General features: G+C 37.5%; 1 protein-coding gene across 7 annotated transcripts in view; it reads right to left on the reverse strand.

Moving 5' to 3' along the window:
• Window positions 1-19,805, reverse strand: part of BCLAF3 (BCLAF1 and THRAP3 family member 3) — a 58,064-nt gene that overhangs the window by 10,435 nt on the left and 27,824 nt on the right. For 3 of the 7 annotated variants that reach the window (XM_079764705.1, XM_079764702.1, XM_079764703.1), the window contains 7 exons: window positions 17,303-17,475; window positions 15,001-15,118; window positions 14,275-14,317; window positions 12,644-12,759; window positions 6,432-6,534; window positions 4,352-4,441; window positions 1,452-1,607 (listed from right to left, as the gene is read on the reverse strand). In XM_079764705.1, coding sequence (XP_079620831.1) covers window positions 1,452-1,607; window positions 4,352-4,441; window positions 6,432-6,534; window positions 12,644-12,759; window positions 14,275-14,317; window positions 15,001-15,118; window positions 17,303-17,475 — 799 coding nt within the window. Of the gene's footprint in view, window positions 1-1,451; window positions 1,608-4,351; window positions 4,442-6,431; window positions 6,535-12,486; window positions 12,760-14,274; window positions 14,318-15,000; window positions 15,119-17,302; window positions 17,476-19,805 lie in introns of those variants that run through there. The other 4 variants (XM_079764706.1, XM_079764707.1, XM_079764704.1 and 1 more) reach the window with 3 other exon arrangements.

The raw sequence follows: 19,805 nt of genomic DNA on the forward strand, positions 1-19,805 counted from the left end.
AGAATCTGCTGCAAAAAAATTTGCCACACAAATCAGGAAGAGAAGCAGCACCTCAATCCAAAAGCAGGGAGGGGGTATAAGAGGGGAAAATTATAGCAATTTCACTCCATTTATAAAGGAGAGATGGCTTTCATAACACCTATTTCTAAGTGAAATTAGAAACCTCTTCAAAGGTACTCAATTAAAATTAGGGGGTGATAGAGGTTCAGAAGATATTATATCTCATTTCAAAACTTAAAAAAAAAATCAGTTGTCAACTCCATTCTATTGATCCATGTTTTAAAAAACAAGTTTTACTAAAACCAATAAGCAAGCTCAGTGTAAAGGCTTCACAGGTATGAATATTTAAGGAGACATTTATGGTTAACAAATTTATAAAACCACAGTTGGACTATTTGATAGCAACAATAAATATACTGACATTACTCAGAAGAAAATATTAGCCCATAATTATTAACAAAGATTAGTAAAAATATTGGCAAAATAACCTCCCTTAACTGATATAATGCTATTATTCTCATTTAAAATATAATGTATAGAATGTAATTTTATATCATATTGATGTTGTATTTTCAAATACCCAATATGGCAAATTTAAATAAAATCTATCTACAACTAAAAGAGTACGAAATTCAAATGATCAAGTAAAGAAACTTTTCTAAAATTATTTTTATTTATTTTAGAGAGGAAGGGAAAGGGAGAGATGGAAAGAAACATCAATAATGAGAGAGAATCATTGATCGGCTGTCTCCTGCATGCCCCACACTGGGGATGGAGCCTATAATCCAGGCATGTGCCCCGACCAGGAATTGAACCATAACCTCCTGGTTCACAGGTTGACACTCAACCACTGAGCCATGCCAGCAGGGCAAGAAACTTTTTATTAACATGAAGAGTTAGCATAAAGTAGCGATGCTTACACAGCATTCTGAATGTAATTAATACCATTGAATTGTATACCTAAAAATGGTTAAAATGGCAAACTTTGTTATATATTTTATCAAAATAAAGCATATTTGAGTAGGGGCAAAAGAAGAGTTAGCATATTTTGCAATTATGCACCCTTTTTCTATAGTCAGTTCAATATTTTTTGGTACTTAGGTAATTCATATTTTATAAGGCTAAAATATATCAGTTAAAAGTCTTTACCTGAATTTCCATTTCAAAAATGAATCATAGAGGAGATATTCTAAGGTAAAAAGTTTCAACAGCTGGCATATTCAAAATATTTGAGGTATAATAGCTAAAAGCATTTTCAGATTAAACAGTCTCACAGCTCTATTACCACGGCTCCTTGAAGTTTTTCTGCAACTATTATACATAAGAGTATTTTTGAAATCGAGGTTGTTTCCCAAGTCAAATTAAATTAAAAGCCCAATTTATCTATTAAACAGAGATAATTTGAGTTCCAAAGTCACTCAATATTTTTAATGAATCATAATCCAACTAACCTTTTTCTTCCTCAGCAATCTTTCTCTGAATTTATTAGTGAAAAATCCCTTTGAACCAGCATACCGTAAACGCTGATATTTAGCCTGAATGTTCAAGCTCTTCTTTACTAGGCCTGATTTACAATGGGGCTGCAGTCTGCCACCTCTAAAGTAGGTCTGTAAAGGAAAAAAATAATTACATCTTAAAACTAGAGCTTCCAAATCTACTTTATTAGCATAAGAAATGGAAAAGTGTCTGGTATTTAGGGCTGCCCTTGATTCTAGGCACTACAAATATTAAAAGGCAAGAGGTTAATGATGGACATAAAGTACATTTTCCTCAAACTAGTTTCCTACCTAATTTTTTTAACTTTTTGCATTGATTTTAAAGAGAGGAAGGGAGGAGAGAGAGAGACAGAGAGACAGAGAGACAGAGAGACAGAGACAGATAGACTGATCAATTGCCTCCCACACATGCCCGGACCAGGGATGGAAACTGCAACCTGGATATGTACCCTGCCTGGGAATCGAACCCGCCACCTCTTGGTATACAGGATGATGCTCCAAACAACTGAGCCACACTGGCCAAGGCTTATATAAAAATTTTAAAATTCACATAAAACCATTTTTTAAAACTGTTAAGTTAAAAAAATTTGAAATTCTTGAAATTGACCATGCTAAGAAAAATACAACTTCCAAAACCTCTAATGAGCTAAAATTATCCTTCTTATTCATAGTGAAATATATCAAATCACAAATGGAGGGGAAGATATTAAGTATCAACATCTATTGAAGACAAAAAAAAACTCTCTTAACTTTATTCTTGTCAGTACCTTCCAAGCCAATATTTCTTTCTTAATCCTCACCCAAGGATATGTTTTTATTGATTTGAGAGAGAGGAGAAGTGGGGAGGGGGGAGAGAGAGAAATATCGATGTGAGAGAGAACCATCCATCAGCTGCCTCCCCAACACACCCTGACCGGGGATCAAACCTGTAACGTAGATATGTGCCCTGACCAGGAATCAAACCCGCAATCTTTTTGGTGCTCAGGACGATGCTCCAATCAACTGGGCCACCACGCCAGGGAAAGCTAATCTTTCTTTAACATAAAAATTCCATTAGCAAATATTTTCAAGATAAGAATTATACTTAAAAAGACTGCCCAAAATTACAATAGATGTAAAATGACAATGAGTTGTTGTGTTTCCCGTGTGGAAAATGTACAAATGATGTATAATAATGGAGAAATTATAAAAACTAAGTATATTCCTCTTTCCACAATTATTTAACAATGGGTACGTCATGCATAAAGAAGTATATAAGTTTATAAAAAGTATTTACGGCACACCTATTTTCCAATTATTTTTTTAAGACTACAAAAAATTCAGGTAAAACAGAATTATAATGAAACTGTAATTTTGTTAAAACTATCTGCATACTATTTACAATGTCCATTGTTACATACCTCATAAGGTGATTACCAATTCTGGCTTTGAATTAGTCCAATTAATATAAAAAGTAAATTTTAATCAACTTCTTTTCTTAGGAAGGATTATTTCCTCCTCCTATTTTACTATAAAGGATTGTAGACTTCTAAATAATCATATAATGTTACACAGCTTCAAATGAATGGTCAAGAAAATTATTGCATTTTTTTTTTAAATTTATAATTAATGTCAATGAATTTTTCATTAAAGAGAAGGGATAACACGAAACAACTCATAACAATTGTAGAAAAACACTTACAATCAACTATATCTGACCAATGAATAGAACAACATGTAGGAAGCACTTAAATCTGAAAGTCCATTGACACAGTCTCTAAGCTATGCAGACATCACATTTTCAGTTAATGATTTTATGCCTCAAGACATTAAAAGATGGTATAAAACATGTGTATATATTCTACGGCCACAGGTATTTTCGAAAACCTAATGTCACACATGTTTTTAGGTACATGAATTATTGGCTAAAATACTATCTACTCAATGCCTACTAATTGTGTTGCTCCCAGTGGAAAAAATCTCTTGACATCTAAAAATTTTGACATTCAAGAAGCCTGGTATTAACAAATCACTCAGCTACCCTCCTACTCTATGGCTTGGCGATAGTTTATAATACCTTTCTGCTCATACTAACTTCCTACTGAGCTAACTACTCCATCCAGCCTGCTTGCTCCTTTCACACACAAAAATTTCAGATTCTTCTCCTTTTTTGGGGGGGAGGGAAGACACTGTGGGATGAAAAATATGAATAAAGTACCTATCATAAGCAGGAAAATCAGTCCAAATGGATTTAAAAAGCACTTCAACTTCTGAGAGCAAGAAAAGAGAAATACACTCCTTTGCACTATATTCTTATCCCATACGTTTGGGGGATGAGGTTATCTGGTTAATCAAACATGTTGGTTAATTAAAACGATCACATCAAACATAGCTGTACACGAAGAATTCGATAGAATCTCTTTTAACAAAGCTTCCTAGACCAGAATCTTTCTCTGATGATCGATCCAGAAGGCCTCTGAGGGCTGCATGTCTATTTGTGGGCAGGTTTTCTTTAATCTGTAAATCCTGGAGAATGTTCTATAGCTATGCACTTATGTCTTAGAGATAAAGGGACAGACTTAGAAAAAGGGTTTGGGACCTGGCCTGCCTCCCCACTGAAAGCCACTCTAGGTATTTTTTATGTATTTGGATTTCCATGTAATACTTGTAAAAATGTTCCACTGGCTACAAAAAAAAAAAATTGAAAATCAAGTCCTGAGGAAAGAGGTCATCATTAAATTGATTAAAGTTAACTCAAAGTGTCAGAAAGAAGTTTATAGCTACTATAAACATCTTTGAATTTAGCCTTTACTTAGAACATTATGTTCAAAGCATAAACCAAAAGCTAGAATTAAATGGAAAATAACACTCAATACCTTAGAAGATCTAAAGCTTCTTATGTTTTGAGGGTTGCTCTCAACTTCAAATGCGTTGTGAATAATGTCTTTTCTCTGCATAGTATAATCCTGTGTGAAAAAGTATTAGCATGGGTTAATGCATGTTAAAGTTTACTTTTAAAACTTCATTTTATCATTAAACACCCATTTTAAATGTACAGGATTAAGAACACAAAATATGTAGCATGTAGCTTAACTATAGGAACATACATACATCTTCCTTCACATAACCCATGCTAGTTTGTGAAGGGCTAGTTTAATTCACGAACGTGAGAAATGTAAAAAAATACTCCTGCGTAACACAATGGGTAACTTTTACAAAATGGACTAAAAATGTAGGATTTATTCAAGCATGCAGAAAAGAAACAAACCCATTATTATCAGGAGTTGCTGGAATCCCCAATGTCTAACAAAACAAATTCCCAACAGTGCAGGAGGCAGTTTTGCTGACTCAGATCAATGATTTGAGTAAATGCTCCTGCCATGACTAGGAAACAATCCGAAGTCAGAGTATTAAGACGGTAAGTACAAAGAACCTGAGTCTTTTGATGGGAACAGAAAAGATAGGGCCTATTCTGAAAGATGGTTTCTTTTTCCCCAAAATAATCCTATATAATAAAAGGGTAATATGCAAATCGACCAAACGGCAGAACCACCAGTCGCTATGACGTGCACTGACCAACAGGGGGCAGACGCTCAATGCAGGAGCTGCCCCCTGGTGGTTGGTGCACTCCCACAGGGGGAGCGCCGCTCAGCCACAAGCAGGGCTGACGGCTGTGCTTGGCTGGCAAGCGCAGCTGCGGTGGGGGTGCAGGCCTAAGCCATCAGTTGGACATCCCCTGAGGGTTCCCAGACTGCTAAAGGGCACAGGCCAGGCTAAGCAGATTTCTCTCTTAACGCCCCTCCCCGCTCCAGTGCACAGATGTCATGCACCGGGCCTCTAGTAGTCTTATAACCTTCTCTTAATTCCATTTGAGTCTATACTTCTCACAAATCTCCCTCTTTCATAACTTTACCTCTCTCCTCGGTTTAAAAAAAAAAAGTCACAGCCCGGCTGGCACAGCTCAGTGGTTGAGCATTGACCTATGAACCAGGAGGTCACGGTTCCATTCCAGGTCAAGGCCTGGGTGGCTGGCTTGATCCCAAGTGTGGGACGTGCAGGAGGCAGCCGATCAATGACTCTCTCCCATCATTGATGTTTCTATCTCTCTCTTCCTCTCTGAAATCAGTAAAAAAAAATTTTTTAAAGTCACATAAAACCTTTTTCATTAGTAGTCATCTTGAATTTATACTAAGTCTATAAATTTGAATAAGTGCATAAAGATACATGCAATGAGATGAGACTTTCAGGGACCCTGGGAGGAAGGAAGTGAAAGGATATGAATTACTGGAGGCCAGTGGGAGGACTCTACTGGCAGCTTCAGACCAGGCCCCTATGCCACCCCCTTCCTTTGAGTGTGGACTTGCTTCTTACAAATAGAGTACTGTAGAAGTGATGGAATGTCACCTCTGAGATTAGGTTACAAACACACTCTGGCATCTATCTTGCTAGCCATCACTTGCTTGCTCTTATGGAAGCCAGCTGCCATTTGTGAACTGCCCTATGAAAAGGCAAATCTTTAAAAACAAAAGTAGATTAGTAGTTAGCATGCATAAGGGCTCTTATTGGGGTCACAAAAATGTTCTAAAACTGGATTATGGTAATGGTTACACATCTTGGTAAATTTACAAAAAAAATTATTAAATCATACACCTAAAACAGGTGCATTTCATGGTATGTAAGTTATACCTTAATAACATCCTGTGTTCTTAAGTAAATAAAGCTAGTACTATAATAAGTGCAATAAAATCCTGCTAAATCAAATAAGAGATGACCATTTCTTCTGTCATAACTACATGCCTCAACAGAATCTTAATGTTAAACATAAGAATTATAACCCATACTTACTGAACAATTAGTTACAGACATTATGAAAAATATTGGTGATCCCTGTACATGTAGATATAGCTGAGGAGGATAGAATGTACAAAAATGAAAAATTCAGAAATGCAACCTTACCATGTAAGGAGTCTGAATAAACTTTCTAGAATTTGACTGTATAACACATTGAGGGTTTTGGAAGCTATCAGCATGAGATGAAAAACAGGAAAACTGATTATTCCTAATAAAATGAGAGACAGAAAATAAGAATCTTTTATTAGTTTACCTTTATCCAACAAATAAACATGAGAAATCAAATTACCCCCTTCAGAGACAAAGTGGCACAACAGTAAAAATACTCTCAATGATCTACCACTACTAAAATCACAAATGATAGCTTTCAGGGTTAAAACCTTCATTTTTCAACAAACATTATTTAGCCGAGTGGAAGTTAGCAACGGGGGTGAAACAGTATTCCTTGGACCAGCATTCTCAATCGGGGTCCAAGGACAGGCCTCCTGAGGGCTGTCACCCCTTGAGACCATGAGAATGTGTATTTTCTGAAGGTAGAGAATAACTGCTCTCAAGCCTTTGGCAGCATTGGACCCCTCTTGCCGACAGACTCTTACTGATGAAAGCACCAGAGATGAGGTGTGTGATGGGCTCCAAGTCCCCTCATGACAGAGCTGGGGCCGCTGACACTGCTGGGTCACTAAAGCTAAGGACAGCCCCCTCTACTGTCACCACTAGGTCCAGAAGCCAACAAGGGCTCTTCCCAGAGAGAGGGCAGCCCTATGTGGGAGGGAAAGGTCCTTCCCTAGGCTTATCCTTCAGCCCTGGGGCCTCATTTCCATAGCCCTCGGAGTCCTCTCCCTTTCCATCTCACATCTCCCCACGGTGCTCCTCAGACCTCTTCTGCTCTACAGTGAACAAATGTCTCACCCCCTTGGCCCTGCTTCAGTTCATCCCACAGGTCTCTGTCCCTCGGTGACAGGGGGATAAAATCCACACTCTTCATCATGATCCCTGGGGCCCTTCTTGCTCTGTCCCTTGCTGCCTTGCCTGGCTGCTTCATTCCAATCTCCCTCCCCAGCATGCACACTGAGCTTCAGGAACGTTTAGCTGCATGTGGCTCCTGGCACAGTCTCTCCTGTTTCCACGCCTTTGCATGTGCACTTCCTTCCGTTGTAAGTTCCTTCTAACTTAGAGCAACTTCCAGATTTAGCTCCATTTGCAGCGGTTCCAGGAAGGCTTTCCCAGACCCCTCTACGGCGGCCTAGGTACCCCTGCTAAGTGCATATGTAGCATCTCAGGTCTCTACACGATCACTTACGTTTGTAACTTCTGGGGCACCTGTCTGTTTCACCCTGCAAGCTGAGATCCCTTCAGAGGGGGCACCGTGGATGGTTCGTTTTGTGGCCCCAGCTCTGACCCCAGAACCTGACATGAATTAGCCACTCAGGGTTTTTTGAAATGTAAAACAAACAAACAAACAAAAAAACCCACCCTATGTTCTGTCAAAATGCCCCTGATAATGATAGTAAATCAAAAAATAGGGGTGCAAAGCCACATCATAAGGATAATGTCAATTATTTAAAATATACACATATATGCCCAGAAATAAGTGATAGAAAATGTACTAAATATTAACAGTGGTCATCTCTAACTAGTTAAATTAAGAATGTCTTATATTTTTGTTTTTCTTCTTTGTTATATTCTTTCAGATATTTACTACTAGCATGTTCTGCTACTTCTATAACCAAAATGATGGACTTTAAAAGATCCTCTGTGCAAAGTGCATATCTGATAAGGGCATAGTATCCAGAATTATAAATAACCCTTACACCTCAATAATAAAAATACAAGAATCCCATTTTAAAATGGACAAAGGATTTGAATAGTTTCCAAAGAAGACACAGAAAGCACATAGAAAGATGCTCAACAGCATTAGTCATTAGAGAAATGCAAATCAAAATGCCAATGAAATAGTACTTTATGCCCACTAGAGTGGCTGTAATAAAGATGACAACACCAATGTTCACAATAGCCAAAAGATGGAAACCCAAATGTCCATCAACAGAAAAATAGATAAACAAGATGAGGATATCCATACAATGGAATATCATTCCGCTTTATAAAGGAATGAAGTTTAAAAAAAGAATAGAATTCTGACATATGACACAACATGGATGAAAACATTGTAAGTCAAATAAGCCAGACACAAAAGGACGATTACTGTAAGATTCTACTTACGTGTGTGTGTGTGTGTGTGTGTGTGTGTGTGTGTGTGTGTGTGTAACTACAATAGGCAAATTCAGAGAGACGGAAAGAATATCAGGGGCTGGGGGCACGGTACATGGAGAGTCAGTTTACTTGGTACAGAGTTTCTGTTTAAGAAGATTAAAAACTTCTGGAAGTGAACAGTGGTAATGGTTGCACAACATTGTGAATGTACCTAATACCAATAAACTGTACACTTAACCCTTTGCACTCGCTTGCTTTTTTCTCGAGCTGCTACCGATGCTAACCGTGTCGAGTCACACTCGACATCCGAGTGCAAAAGGTTAAAAGTGGTAAAATATAGGATATGCATATTTTAGCACAATAAAACTTTTGTAACTTTTTGATATTTGATTTTTGACCAGGCAAATGAGTGTCCAAGTTAAAGAACATATTTCCCAGCCTCCCTGCAGCTAGGCAATGGCCAGGAGACTAAATTAAGATCGATGTTGCCAAAGCATCACATGTAAATTCCAGGAAGTCTTTAAAGAAAAGGCGGGAACGTGGACATGATGGCTAGGGCACAAACGCTCATCTTGGACCACCAGGCAAGTGCCATGTGCAGGGGCTATCTGGAGTAAGATCGAAGGAGCCTGGTTCCAATGGCTCCACCCTACCATGCTCTGACTTGCTGCCTCTAATTTTTTTTTTTTACATGAGAAAGAAAGAATTGTTCCTCTAGCTCTTACAGTTCATTTTCCACCCAACAAGCAGAGTGATCCTTTTAAAATTTAATGAGATTATGTCTCTTCTTGGGTTAGAAACCAAAATGTTTTCTAATCCCACTCAGAGCAAATTACAAAGTCTTCATGTTCTCCAATGCCCTTTGTGATTTGGCCTCATCAAACTCTCTCCCTTTCTCACTGTGTTCCAACCTCACTGGCCCCTTTCTAATCGTTAGACAAGAGCAAGTGTGATGATTCTGCCTCAAGGTCTTCACATTTGCACTATCCCTTCAAAAAAACCCTATGGCTAACTCACATAATTCACATCCCTGCTCAATTTAAAAAAACACACGAACATAAGTGCATTCCATAACTATCGTAAGTAAAAACATAACACACTATAACTCTATTAAAGTTCCTCTCTGCCTTACTTTCACCTACCCTGACTGAAATATATTTATTTGTTATTTTTTTCTTTCTCTTACCATTAAATTATAAGCTCCATGAGGGCAAATGCTTGGTATACAGTTTTTCACTGTATGCCCAGTGCTTAGAATAATGACTAGAACATAGAAATTAACTATATAAATATTTGTTGACTATATGAATAAAAGATTTTTATAAAGTTAATTCTAGTTCAGCAAAGTTATCAATGACCCAGCAATTGCAATCCTAAGTGTTTACAGAAATGACAACATATGTCCACAAAAAAATGTGCACACAAATGTTCACAGCACCATTATTCACAATTGCCAAACAGTAGAAACAGCCCAAATATCCATCAATTGGTGAATGGATAAACAGAATGTGACATGTCCACACAATGGAATATTATTCAGCCGTAAAAGGAATCTTCATGCTACATAGAGGAATGTTAAAAATATGATGGTGCATGAAAACAGTCACAAAAGGCCACATATTAGATGACTGCAATTATATGAAATGTCAAGAATAGTCAAATCAAGACAGACAAAAGTAGACTAGTGGTTGCCAGGGGCAGGCCGGAGGGAGATATAAGAAGTGACAACTAATGGGTACAGGGTTTCTTTTGGGCGTGATGAAAATGCTCTGGAATTAGATAGCGGTAACAGTTGTACAACTTTGTGAGTATACTAAAAAAATGCTGAATTGTTCGTTCACTTTCAAAGGGTGAATTTTATAGTAATATCTCAATTAAAAAAAAAAAACTTCATGGTTCTACTACACCACCAACTGACCCAGCAAAAGACATCTTGCAGGAAAAAATCTTTGCATGCTACACCATCCTCAAAGCTAACACTGATAATAGGTATCACTGACCAGCTACTCTGTACCTTACATGCATCACTCTACTTAGCCTTAGCCACCACTGTGAGGTAAGTATAATTCTTATCTCTGTTTTACAGCCGAGGAAATAGAGATAAAATAAATTGTTTAATGTCAGTCACTACAGAGCCAGGCGTTGAATTCAGTGCTCCAAGGGTGAAGATATATTCTGAAGCATTCCACCGTCTTTATAATATGTTGATTATCTTAACTAGTTTTAAAATCATCTTTCTTGGTACACTGAGTCTCTTACACTTGCTGAGTCAAGAAAAGCATGAGAGCTTGTGTCACTGAATAGCAGTCATGCCGTGTCATCTTAGGAAACTAGACACTTTCACCCACCAAAGAATGAGATTTAAACTTTTAAAATATATATACATGTTTTTATTGATTTCGGAGAGGAAGGAAGAGGGAGAGAGAGAATGATGAGAGAGAATGATGAGAGAGAATCATTGATTGGCTGCCTCCTTCATGCCCCACACTGGGGATCAAGCCCACAACCTGAACCGTCACCTCCTGGTTCATAAGCCCACGCTCAACCACTGAGCCTCGCCGGCAGAGCTACTATTTTACTTTCATTTTTTTTATATGTCTCAACACAGTTTTGCTATCTTTTAATTGGTCCCAAACTTATTGTCAGAATCAAGTCCAGTTTTAAACAAACTCCATATATTTTGACTTAAGACTTAGTTAATCATAGACTTGACTTAAAAGTCTAGTCAAGCCCTAGCCGGTTTGGCTCAGTGGCTAGAGCGTCGGCCTGCGGATGGAAGGATCCCAGGTTCGATTCCGGTCAAGGGCACATGCCTGGGTTGTGAGCTCAATCCCCAGTGGGGGACTTGCAGGAGGCAGCCAGTCCATGATTATCTCTCATCATGGATGTTTCTCTCTCTCTCCCTCTTCCTTCCTCTCTGAAATCAATAAAAATATTTTTTTTTAAAAGTCTAGTCAAATATCAGTAATTTGACACTAAGGACCATAAAAAGGGAATTAGCATTTGCCCTTTCTAGTCATATATTTACATTTTCTGGGAGATCCAAATAGTATGAGGACTATTGGGGTGAACTGGAAATTTTGTCCCATTCAATTATACCACATAATCACATGGGGTCCCACCATTGCCATGAGTTCCACATAGTTTTTAGAACTAGAGATGAACTTGGGCCATCCTACAATACTCAGAGCCCCTAAAAAGAGGCATAAGTATGGGGAAAGAAAAATAAGAATCTACTGCCAATCAATTGCCAAGGCATGGCATACGTATTTTGCATGTACCAGCCCATTTACTATTCTAACCTCTCCATCGCCAATTAGGTATTCTCATTTTAGAGAGGAAACTAAGCAAGTATGCCCAAGAGCTTACAAACTGGCAGAGGTGGGGTTCAAACTCCGGTCTCCTTTGCATTTTCTTTTCTTTTTTTAAATATATTTTTTTTATTTCAGAGAGGAGGGGAGAGGGAGAGAGAGACAGAAACATCAATGAGGAGAGAGAATCATTGATCGGCTGCCTCCTGCATGCCCCCTACTGGGGATCGAGCCCGCAAGCCGGGCATGTGCCCTTGACCGGAATTGAACCCAGGATCCTTCCATCCACAGGCCGACGCTCTAGCCACTGAGCCAAACCGGCTAGGGTTCTTTGCATTTTCTACTACACCTGCCTGTTTTATGGTCAGACATTCATGAAGAGTTCTGAAAGAGAACTGCACTGACCTCAGCAAATTTTGCAATAGTCAAAGAATACCAGAATCTAAAGGGCAAAATGTGTCCAAGTTTGAATCAGCTAGAGCCAAATAATCCATAAACTTGCTGGTCCTGGCTCTTGCTAATATTTAAAAAGCTGTTATACTCCTTTCTCAAATTATCAAGACCTCAAATATTCACCTATTCCTCATAATTCTTATTTTTTTAATCAAACAGCATATGAGGATCAGTGAATAACTTGAAACATTTTAATAGATTCTACCTAAACATATAAAGTAGATTTGAAAGATTAAATCGCTACGCTAAAATGAAAATTATCACCACACACAAAAATATTGAAAAATATACGCTGATACCAAAAACTCCCTGATAACAGGATGTTTTTCATCTACGGATTACCTCTCTGCAGCACTATCTATGTGAAAACTGTGCTCATCTTCATTCTGTAACCGTTCTTTTCTCCTTCTTTCAATGTCATGTCGTAGGTCATTTGGATCTATTACTTTGACCAGAGTCTGAGGAATTTTGACAGAAGACAAACCATTCACATTACTGTTAGTTGCACAAAGACCATATCTAAAAAGAACCTTAAGTAAAAGTCCTAAATAAGTTATCTTGTACTCATCCTATTAATTGTAGTGTAAACTAATAAAAATATTTTTAGCTACAGAATAAGAAAAGCTTATGGCATTGAACCAGGAATCCCACTTCTGGGACTCTATCCCAAAGAAAAGGCAATCTACCCAAATATATTCAAAATGCTATATTTAAAATAACAACAAAAAAAAACAATGGAAAGCAACCTAAATACTAAAAAATTAAAGGGGAAGGGAAGAATGATTTTATGGTAAATTTAAGTCAAAGGAATAATGTACAAGCATTTAAATTATGCTAATGTGGAAGTTACCATAGAAAAACACTTAGTGAAAAGTGTTTGAAAAAAATTTAATTGAAACTTAAAAGTCTCAATCATAAAAGGTCATGGGGAATTCAGAGCTTTTTACATACAAAGAGTGTTATTACAGTTTAAAAAGAAAAAAAGCATGGAGAACTGCCTATCCTATGATAGTGACTATGCTAAAATGCCAGCTGTAGGACTGCAAGAAAAGATGACCAAACCAGATTTTGTGTTAAAGGGTTAGATTAGAGGATTTTTTTTTAGCCTCTAATTTTTAAAAACCCTCAAATTTCCTTTCAGTTGATTACAGTACTTTGATAAGTAGAAATTTTCAGAAAATTTCATTTATTTAATAAACTAACCTATCTCCGTAAGTTCAAAAATTGTAACTATTCACAAGTAAAACAATTATTTATTTATTCTATCAGTAATGTATTAAAATCTCCCCTTAACAAAAACTCTTTACTCTCAATGAATAAACCAGCAGCTCTTTTAGAACTTAATATACTTCTAAAACAAGAGCCAGTTTTCTTCCCCTTTGGCTAGTTAAGAGAGTTTTGCTAATTAGCCAAGAAATGGGTGGGAGTGATGGGAGGTTTGGGGTGAGAACCACCACACACAACATGTGACAATAAAAAAATTCAGTATTATTTCCATTATTTTGCTAGCTCATATTCCATATACTCTTTCACACATTTTATAATAAACAGAAGGGCAATATCAAATAAAATTAAGTTCTTTTGCATTCACCCTACATACAAATTTAAAAATACATTATGCAACTACTTTGGAAAAACTAGGTATCAAACATACTTTCTACAAGCTTTGCAGTGTAAAGTTTTGGAATGAATATTAAATGTTATAATTTTGTGTCAATTTTACAAAGCTGTTGCCTTTAGGGACTGTCTCTCTTGTCTTTTGTCAGTTGTCTTTCTGCAACCTGGCCAATAACTAGAATCCCATGGAGAGCTTTGTAAGTTTCAGATTCTTGGATCCCAATCCTTCTTCTTCATCTACTTTAACTCCCTTATTGTTACTCCCAACCCCCAGTTCCCTTTCCCGTTCCTTATGCCAACGATAAAATAACCTCTCAACAAAAATTGTATGCACTTACCTGTTCTGAACCACATACCGTATTTTTATTCCGAAGCTCAGCCAAACACATATCTATTTTCCTAAAATAATAAAGGCACATTACAATCAAATAATTGTTATACACTGATACCTTGATTTCATTACTACAGAATGGAATTTGAAGTAAAACTGGTATGTCTTGGAGGAAGCAAAAGAAACTTGCCATCAGGTAGTTTTTCATCTATGTGGCAGTTTCCCAAGACATACATATCCTTTGAACATCCCAGTGACACCTTAGTGATTCTCAAGTCACTAGTCAGTATAACCTTAAACTTTACTCCAGTGATCTGCTGCCGTCTACGATTGATTCAACTCAGCTCACAAAATAGGTGCCAGTAGCAGAGGACACATATGTTTTCATCCAGCTGTTCTTAGAACAGCCATTTCTGACCACATGAAGCAACCCATGATTTCAATGGCTTAACAACTGTCTTTCATTCTTCCAGTGATAACTTTGGTAGGCAATTACTATAGACACAGCAGAATCAAAGTTAGGTATGAAAATATTTTCAAAGTCCTCCACATTAAACAATGCTAGTCAATGGCTTCAGTACAACCTATCCCCTCACAGTGCACAGGCCCAGTACCTGCTTGGGTTTGTCCTATTTTTAGGCAGGAAATCCAGTCCTAGAGTCTACAGCAAGCCCAGGAGGCAGCACCTTCCCGCATCTCTTCTGAGGCTTATTCACATGAGTTAAGTGGGCATACAGTAATTAATCATTACCTGCAAATTTCTGGATCTAAAGTCGGTTTAGTTTCATTTGCATCTTTTGTAGCTTGTGTATCTTGTATTTTTGAGAAACGCTCATGTAGAGTAATGCCAGATGATGGAAAATGATTTTCTGGGGGGAAAAAAAGTTTTATCTCAGTGTAAAACTGATTGCTTTTAAAAGATTATATATATAAGCACAAGAAGAAGGGATTATTAAAAATCATCCAAACTGTTTTCTCTTGAAAATATGTGCGACCTAAACATTCCACAGACTAATTCATAGTGCTCTCATGCTTTCTCAAGCCCAGGCAATAGTAACAGACCTGATTTATTAACCCATAGATGCTGTTCCTATTTGATATGCCTGCTTACTTGTTGGGGACAAAGACAGTAGCTTTCTCAAAGTGAGGAGCTTTCTTCTCCAAGACAGGAACTACTGTATTTGAGAAGCTCTAGTTCACCTCAAGTGAAAAGTAACTCTAAAAACAACCTGGAAATATAAAAATGATTCTGAACAAATGCTAAATGTTATGTTTACATATCACAGAAGGCCTCCTAATGCCATTTAACATTAACTGAAGTTCATGAAGACATTCTGAAATCAGGTATGCTGCAGGCTTTTAACAGGATAGAAAGATAATACACTTGACTCATCAGAATGCTACTTAAGCAAACATTTTTCCTAACTTGCAGTTATTGTTCTGCAATGCCAGCTCCCTTTCTGCCAAGAATCACACTTCCTTTGGGTAAGAGGGGCTGGAACTAAGAAGGCAAATTGTTTTAGACCTTATACTTCAAAGTAAATATATGCCTTAGTTTGAGGGATGCAGAGAAAATAATTCATTTTTGAAATACATTTTTATGTATGTAAGAAAAGATTAATGCAATTATCTAGTAAGATATATAAAATAAAAATTTTGGAATTCTCAAAGGTATCTAGTTTATAATACCCATAATTGCCTTATTTATGCAGGATCATTTAGGAAAGTTGTTCTACATAACTAATTTTTCAATTAATAGAAATTGGCCCGCATAACAAAACAAGTAAATGCAAATCTTTAAAGTATGTATTATGCAACTCCCTAATGTTATAAAGTATGCCAAATCAAAACTGGAATCTTTTATTGATCACTAAGCATCACCCTCCTGGCACAAAGTCCTATAATGCCCTCAGGGGCATTAAGAATATCACCTGCCCAGCCTGTGTGGTGGCTCAGTTGATTGTCATCCCATGCACTAGGAGGTCTCACACTCCATTCTTAGTCAGGGCACATGTCTGGGTTACAGGCTCATTCCCCAGAAGGGGGTGTGCAAAAGGCAGCCAATCAATTTTTCTCTCCAATGATGTTTCTATCTCTCTCCCCTTCTCCCTTCCTCTCTCTGAAATCAAGAAAAACTATTTTTTAAAAAAAAAAAAAAAGAATATCACCAGATTTCTTTTTTAAAAATATATTTTATTGATTATTTTACAGAGAGGAAGGGAGAGGGATAGAGAGTTAGAAATATCGATGAGAGAGAAACATCGATCAGCTGCCTCCTGCACACTCCCTACTGGGTATGTGCCAGAAACCAAGGTACATGCCCTTGACCGGAATTGAACCTGGGACCCTTGAGTCAGCAGGCTGACGCTCTATCCACTGAGCCAAACCGGTTAGGGCACACCAGATTTCTTGTTTCATATTTGTTTTTTGTTGCTTCCTCCTTCATGTTCTGTTATCAGTTATTTTTTCTTGCTGCTCTCAGTTCACAGGTCTTTTGCAGCAGGCAACCTCTCCCTTTGTAACTTTTGATTTATAATCTACTATGAGTTGAAGCACCAGGTTATTGGAACTACATATAAAGCATAACCGAAACCGGTTTGGCTCAGTGGATAGAGCGTCGGCCTGCGGACTCAAGGGTCCCAGGTTCGATTCCGGTCAAGGGCATGTACCTTGGTTGCGGGCACATCCCCAGTAGGGGGTGTGCAAGAGGCAGCTGATAGATGTTTCTCTCTCATCGATGTTTCTAACTCTCTATTCCTCTCTGTAAAAAATCAATTAAATAAATAAATAAATAAATAAATAAATAAATAAAGCATAACTAGGCCTAGGTGTCATGCTACCTTGAGAGTCTAGTACTCTTTAAAATAATACTTAAATAAACAACTAGGCTTGAATTAATATCTGCTACTCTCTTCAATAGATTTCCTAATTAATGATCTAGCTGACAATGAATATGAATTACTATACAATATCACAGATGTTTTCCTATATCTCGTGAAAAGTTAGTACATTATTCTTGTGTTACCCCTAATGTATGTGCAAAATATACCAACCTTTAATTTCATGAATTACAGTTATGATTTCCTGAGCAAATTCTCCTGTAGATTTGTTTTCAGTATTCTGAGTTGAGTCAAGATGTTCAAACACTGGATCCAAGTTCTCACTTTGCCTGCCAACAGCAACCAAATCACGTGACATCTGTCTCTCTGTCATGCTAAAAGGAACGCTAGAATAATTTGTAAATGTAAATTTGAAAGTATTTTACTGAGAAAAACACTTACTAAAAATTAATCAAGATAGCTATAAAACTAAAAAGATGTTTATCTTTTCTTATAATTAAGGCACTAAATTGTATGCCATAAAATGTGTACAATGATGAGGAGAAAATAGCTATAGATAGATGCATGGTTTTGAGTTATTTTCAAATCAGAGATCATGAAATATTTGCCACTTTAATAATAAGAATCTCAAAATACTGCGTTAAATAATTTTTACTTTAACAATACAGCAAGGCATTAAATACACTCTATATGCAAAAAATAATCAATTAGATTATTTTCTACTCCCAAATATCCATAAAATTATAAATCCAGCAAGCTTATAGTATCTTAAAATACCATACTTTAAAAGCTGTTATCAAACATAATAACTTCTCTGACTTCACTGAAATCCTTATATCTCTATATCAGTAATGAGAAGCTTAGAATAATATTTTGAAATTAAATTCTGTTGAGATTAATATAATCACTTAGAAAATCTCACTAAACTCTCAGAAAATAGTCTCAGTTGTTAGCAAAGTTATGATCATTAGAACTAATTATAGTGTTTACCCTAAATGTATCCTTAAAGAAATGCTACCGTTTATTATATAAACCCAGCTATCTTACAACTTTAATGCTTTCTGAATCTTTATAACTTTCATTAAGAGCTCTCCTTACCCTTAGGTACCATTATAAAGCTATTATTATGACATATAGCTAACAATTATTGAGAGCTTACCGTATGCCAAACACGGGGGCTTAGAGCTTACAAACATGATTTCATTTCATCTTTACAACAGCCCTATGGGGAAGGTGTCATGGCACTGAGTTAATGGATGTCCAGACTATTTTGCTTTACATGCCTGAGGTCAAGCATTCATATGAACATAATCCTTCCAAGTGCCCTAACGGGAAACGAGACCTTATTCCAAGAATGCTGCTCTTGCTTAAAACTACTCTTAAATTCTTCATCTGGAGGCAGCTTATGTGTCACAGAAGAAAATGTCTCATTATTTTATCTTTATACCTCATTTTGAACACAAAATGGCACTAACTAGCCTACACCCATCTTACTCCTCTGCACTTAACTCTAAATAGCTTTGGGCTCTTGCCAAAAATCAAGTTCACTGTCCAAATATTTGAGATCTATAACTGCTAGGGTTCTTTATGAGTATGCTACAGGCTCTGAAGATACATCCAAGAGAGAAACCTGTAATATCTATAATAAAAGCATAATATGCTAATTAGATCAGACGTCCTTCCAGACAACCTTCTGGACAAAGCCAAAGCCAGGGCTGCGAGAGAAGCCCAGGTTCTGGGTGCTGGAGGGAAGTCGGTGCCAGCAGCTGGGGGAAGGAAGGCTTACTCTTGCACGAATTTTGTGCATCGGGCCTCCAGTGTTTTATATAACAGCAGCATAGATCCCATCTTCTTGGTTGGCACCTTCTCCATCAATAAAGCTTTCCTTACTCCAGTAAACCAACCAACCAATCAATCAATAAATACAGCAGCACCAATGGAAAAAAATGATACTTCTTCATATAATAAAAACCAACCAAATGGATACATTTGGGGGTGTGGGTGTACATGTGCACAGATTTATTTATTTAAGTCACATAAAAGACATATATCCATAACTGCTTTAGGGTTATAAAGGGCTTACAGATATTCTTTTTAGACAGAAACATCAATTGGTTGCTTACCATATGTGCCCTGAATAGGGATTGGACCCGCAACCTGGGTATGTGGCCTGACTGGGAATCGAATCCAAAACCTTTTGGTGCAAGGGACAATGCTCCAATCAACTGCAACACCCAGCCAGGGCCATATTTTTTAATTAAAAATTTTCATTCCTGCCCTGGCCGGTCTGGCTCACTGGATAGAGCGTCGGCCTGGGGACTGAAGGGTCCAGGGTTCGATTCCGGTCAAGGGCATGTGCCTTGGTTGCAGGCACATCCTCAGTGGGGGGGTGCAGGAGGCAGCTGATCGATGTTTCTCTCTCATCGATGTTTCTAACTCTCTATCCCTCTCCCTTCCTCTCTGTAAAAAAATCAATAAAATATATTTTAAAAAATAATTTTTCATTCCTGCCTGGCTGACGTGGCTCAGTGGTTGAGCATTGACCTATGAACCAGGAAGTCACAGTTCAATTCCCAGTCAGTGCACATGCCTGGGTTGCGGGCTCGATTCCCACTGGGCGCATGCAGGAGGCAGCCGATCAAAGATTTTCTCTCATCACTGATGTTTCTATCTCTCCCTCTCCCTTCCTCTCTGAAATCAATAAAACGTGGGTTTT

Source organism: Cnephaeus nilssonii (genome assembly GCF_951640355.1).
Source record: "Cnephaeus nilssonii genome assembly, chromosome: X".
NCBI classification, from domain to species: Eukaryota; Metazoa; Chordata; class Mammalia; order Chiroptera; family Vespertilionidae; genus Cnephaeus; species Cnephaeus nilssonii.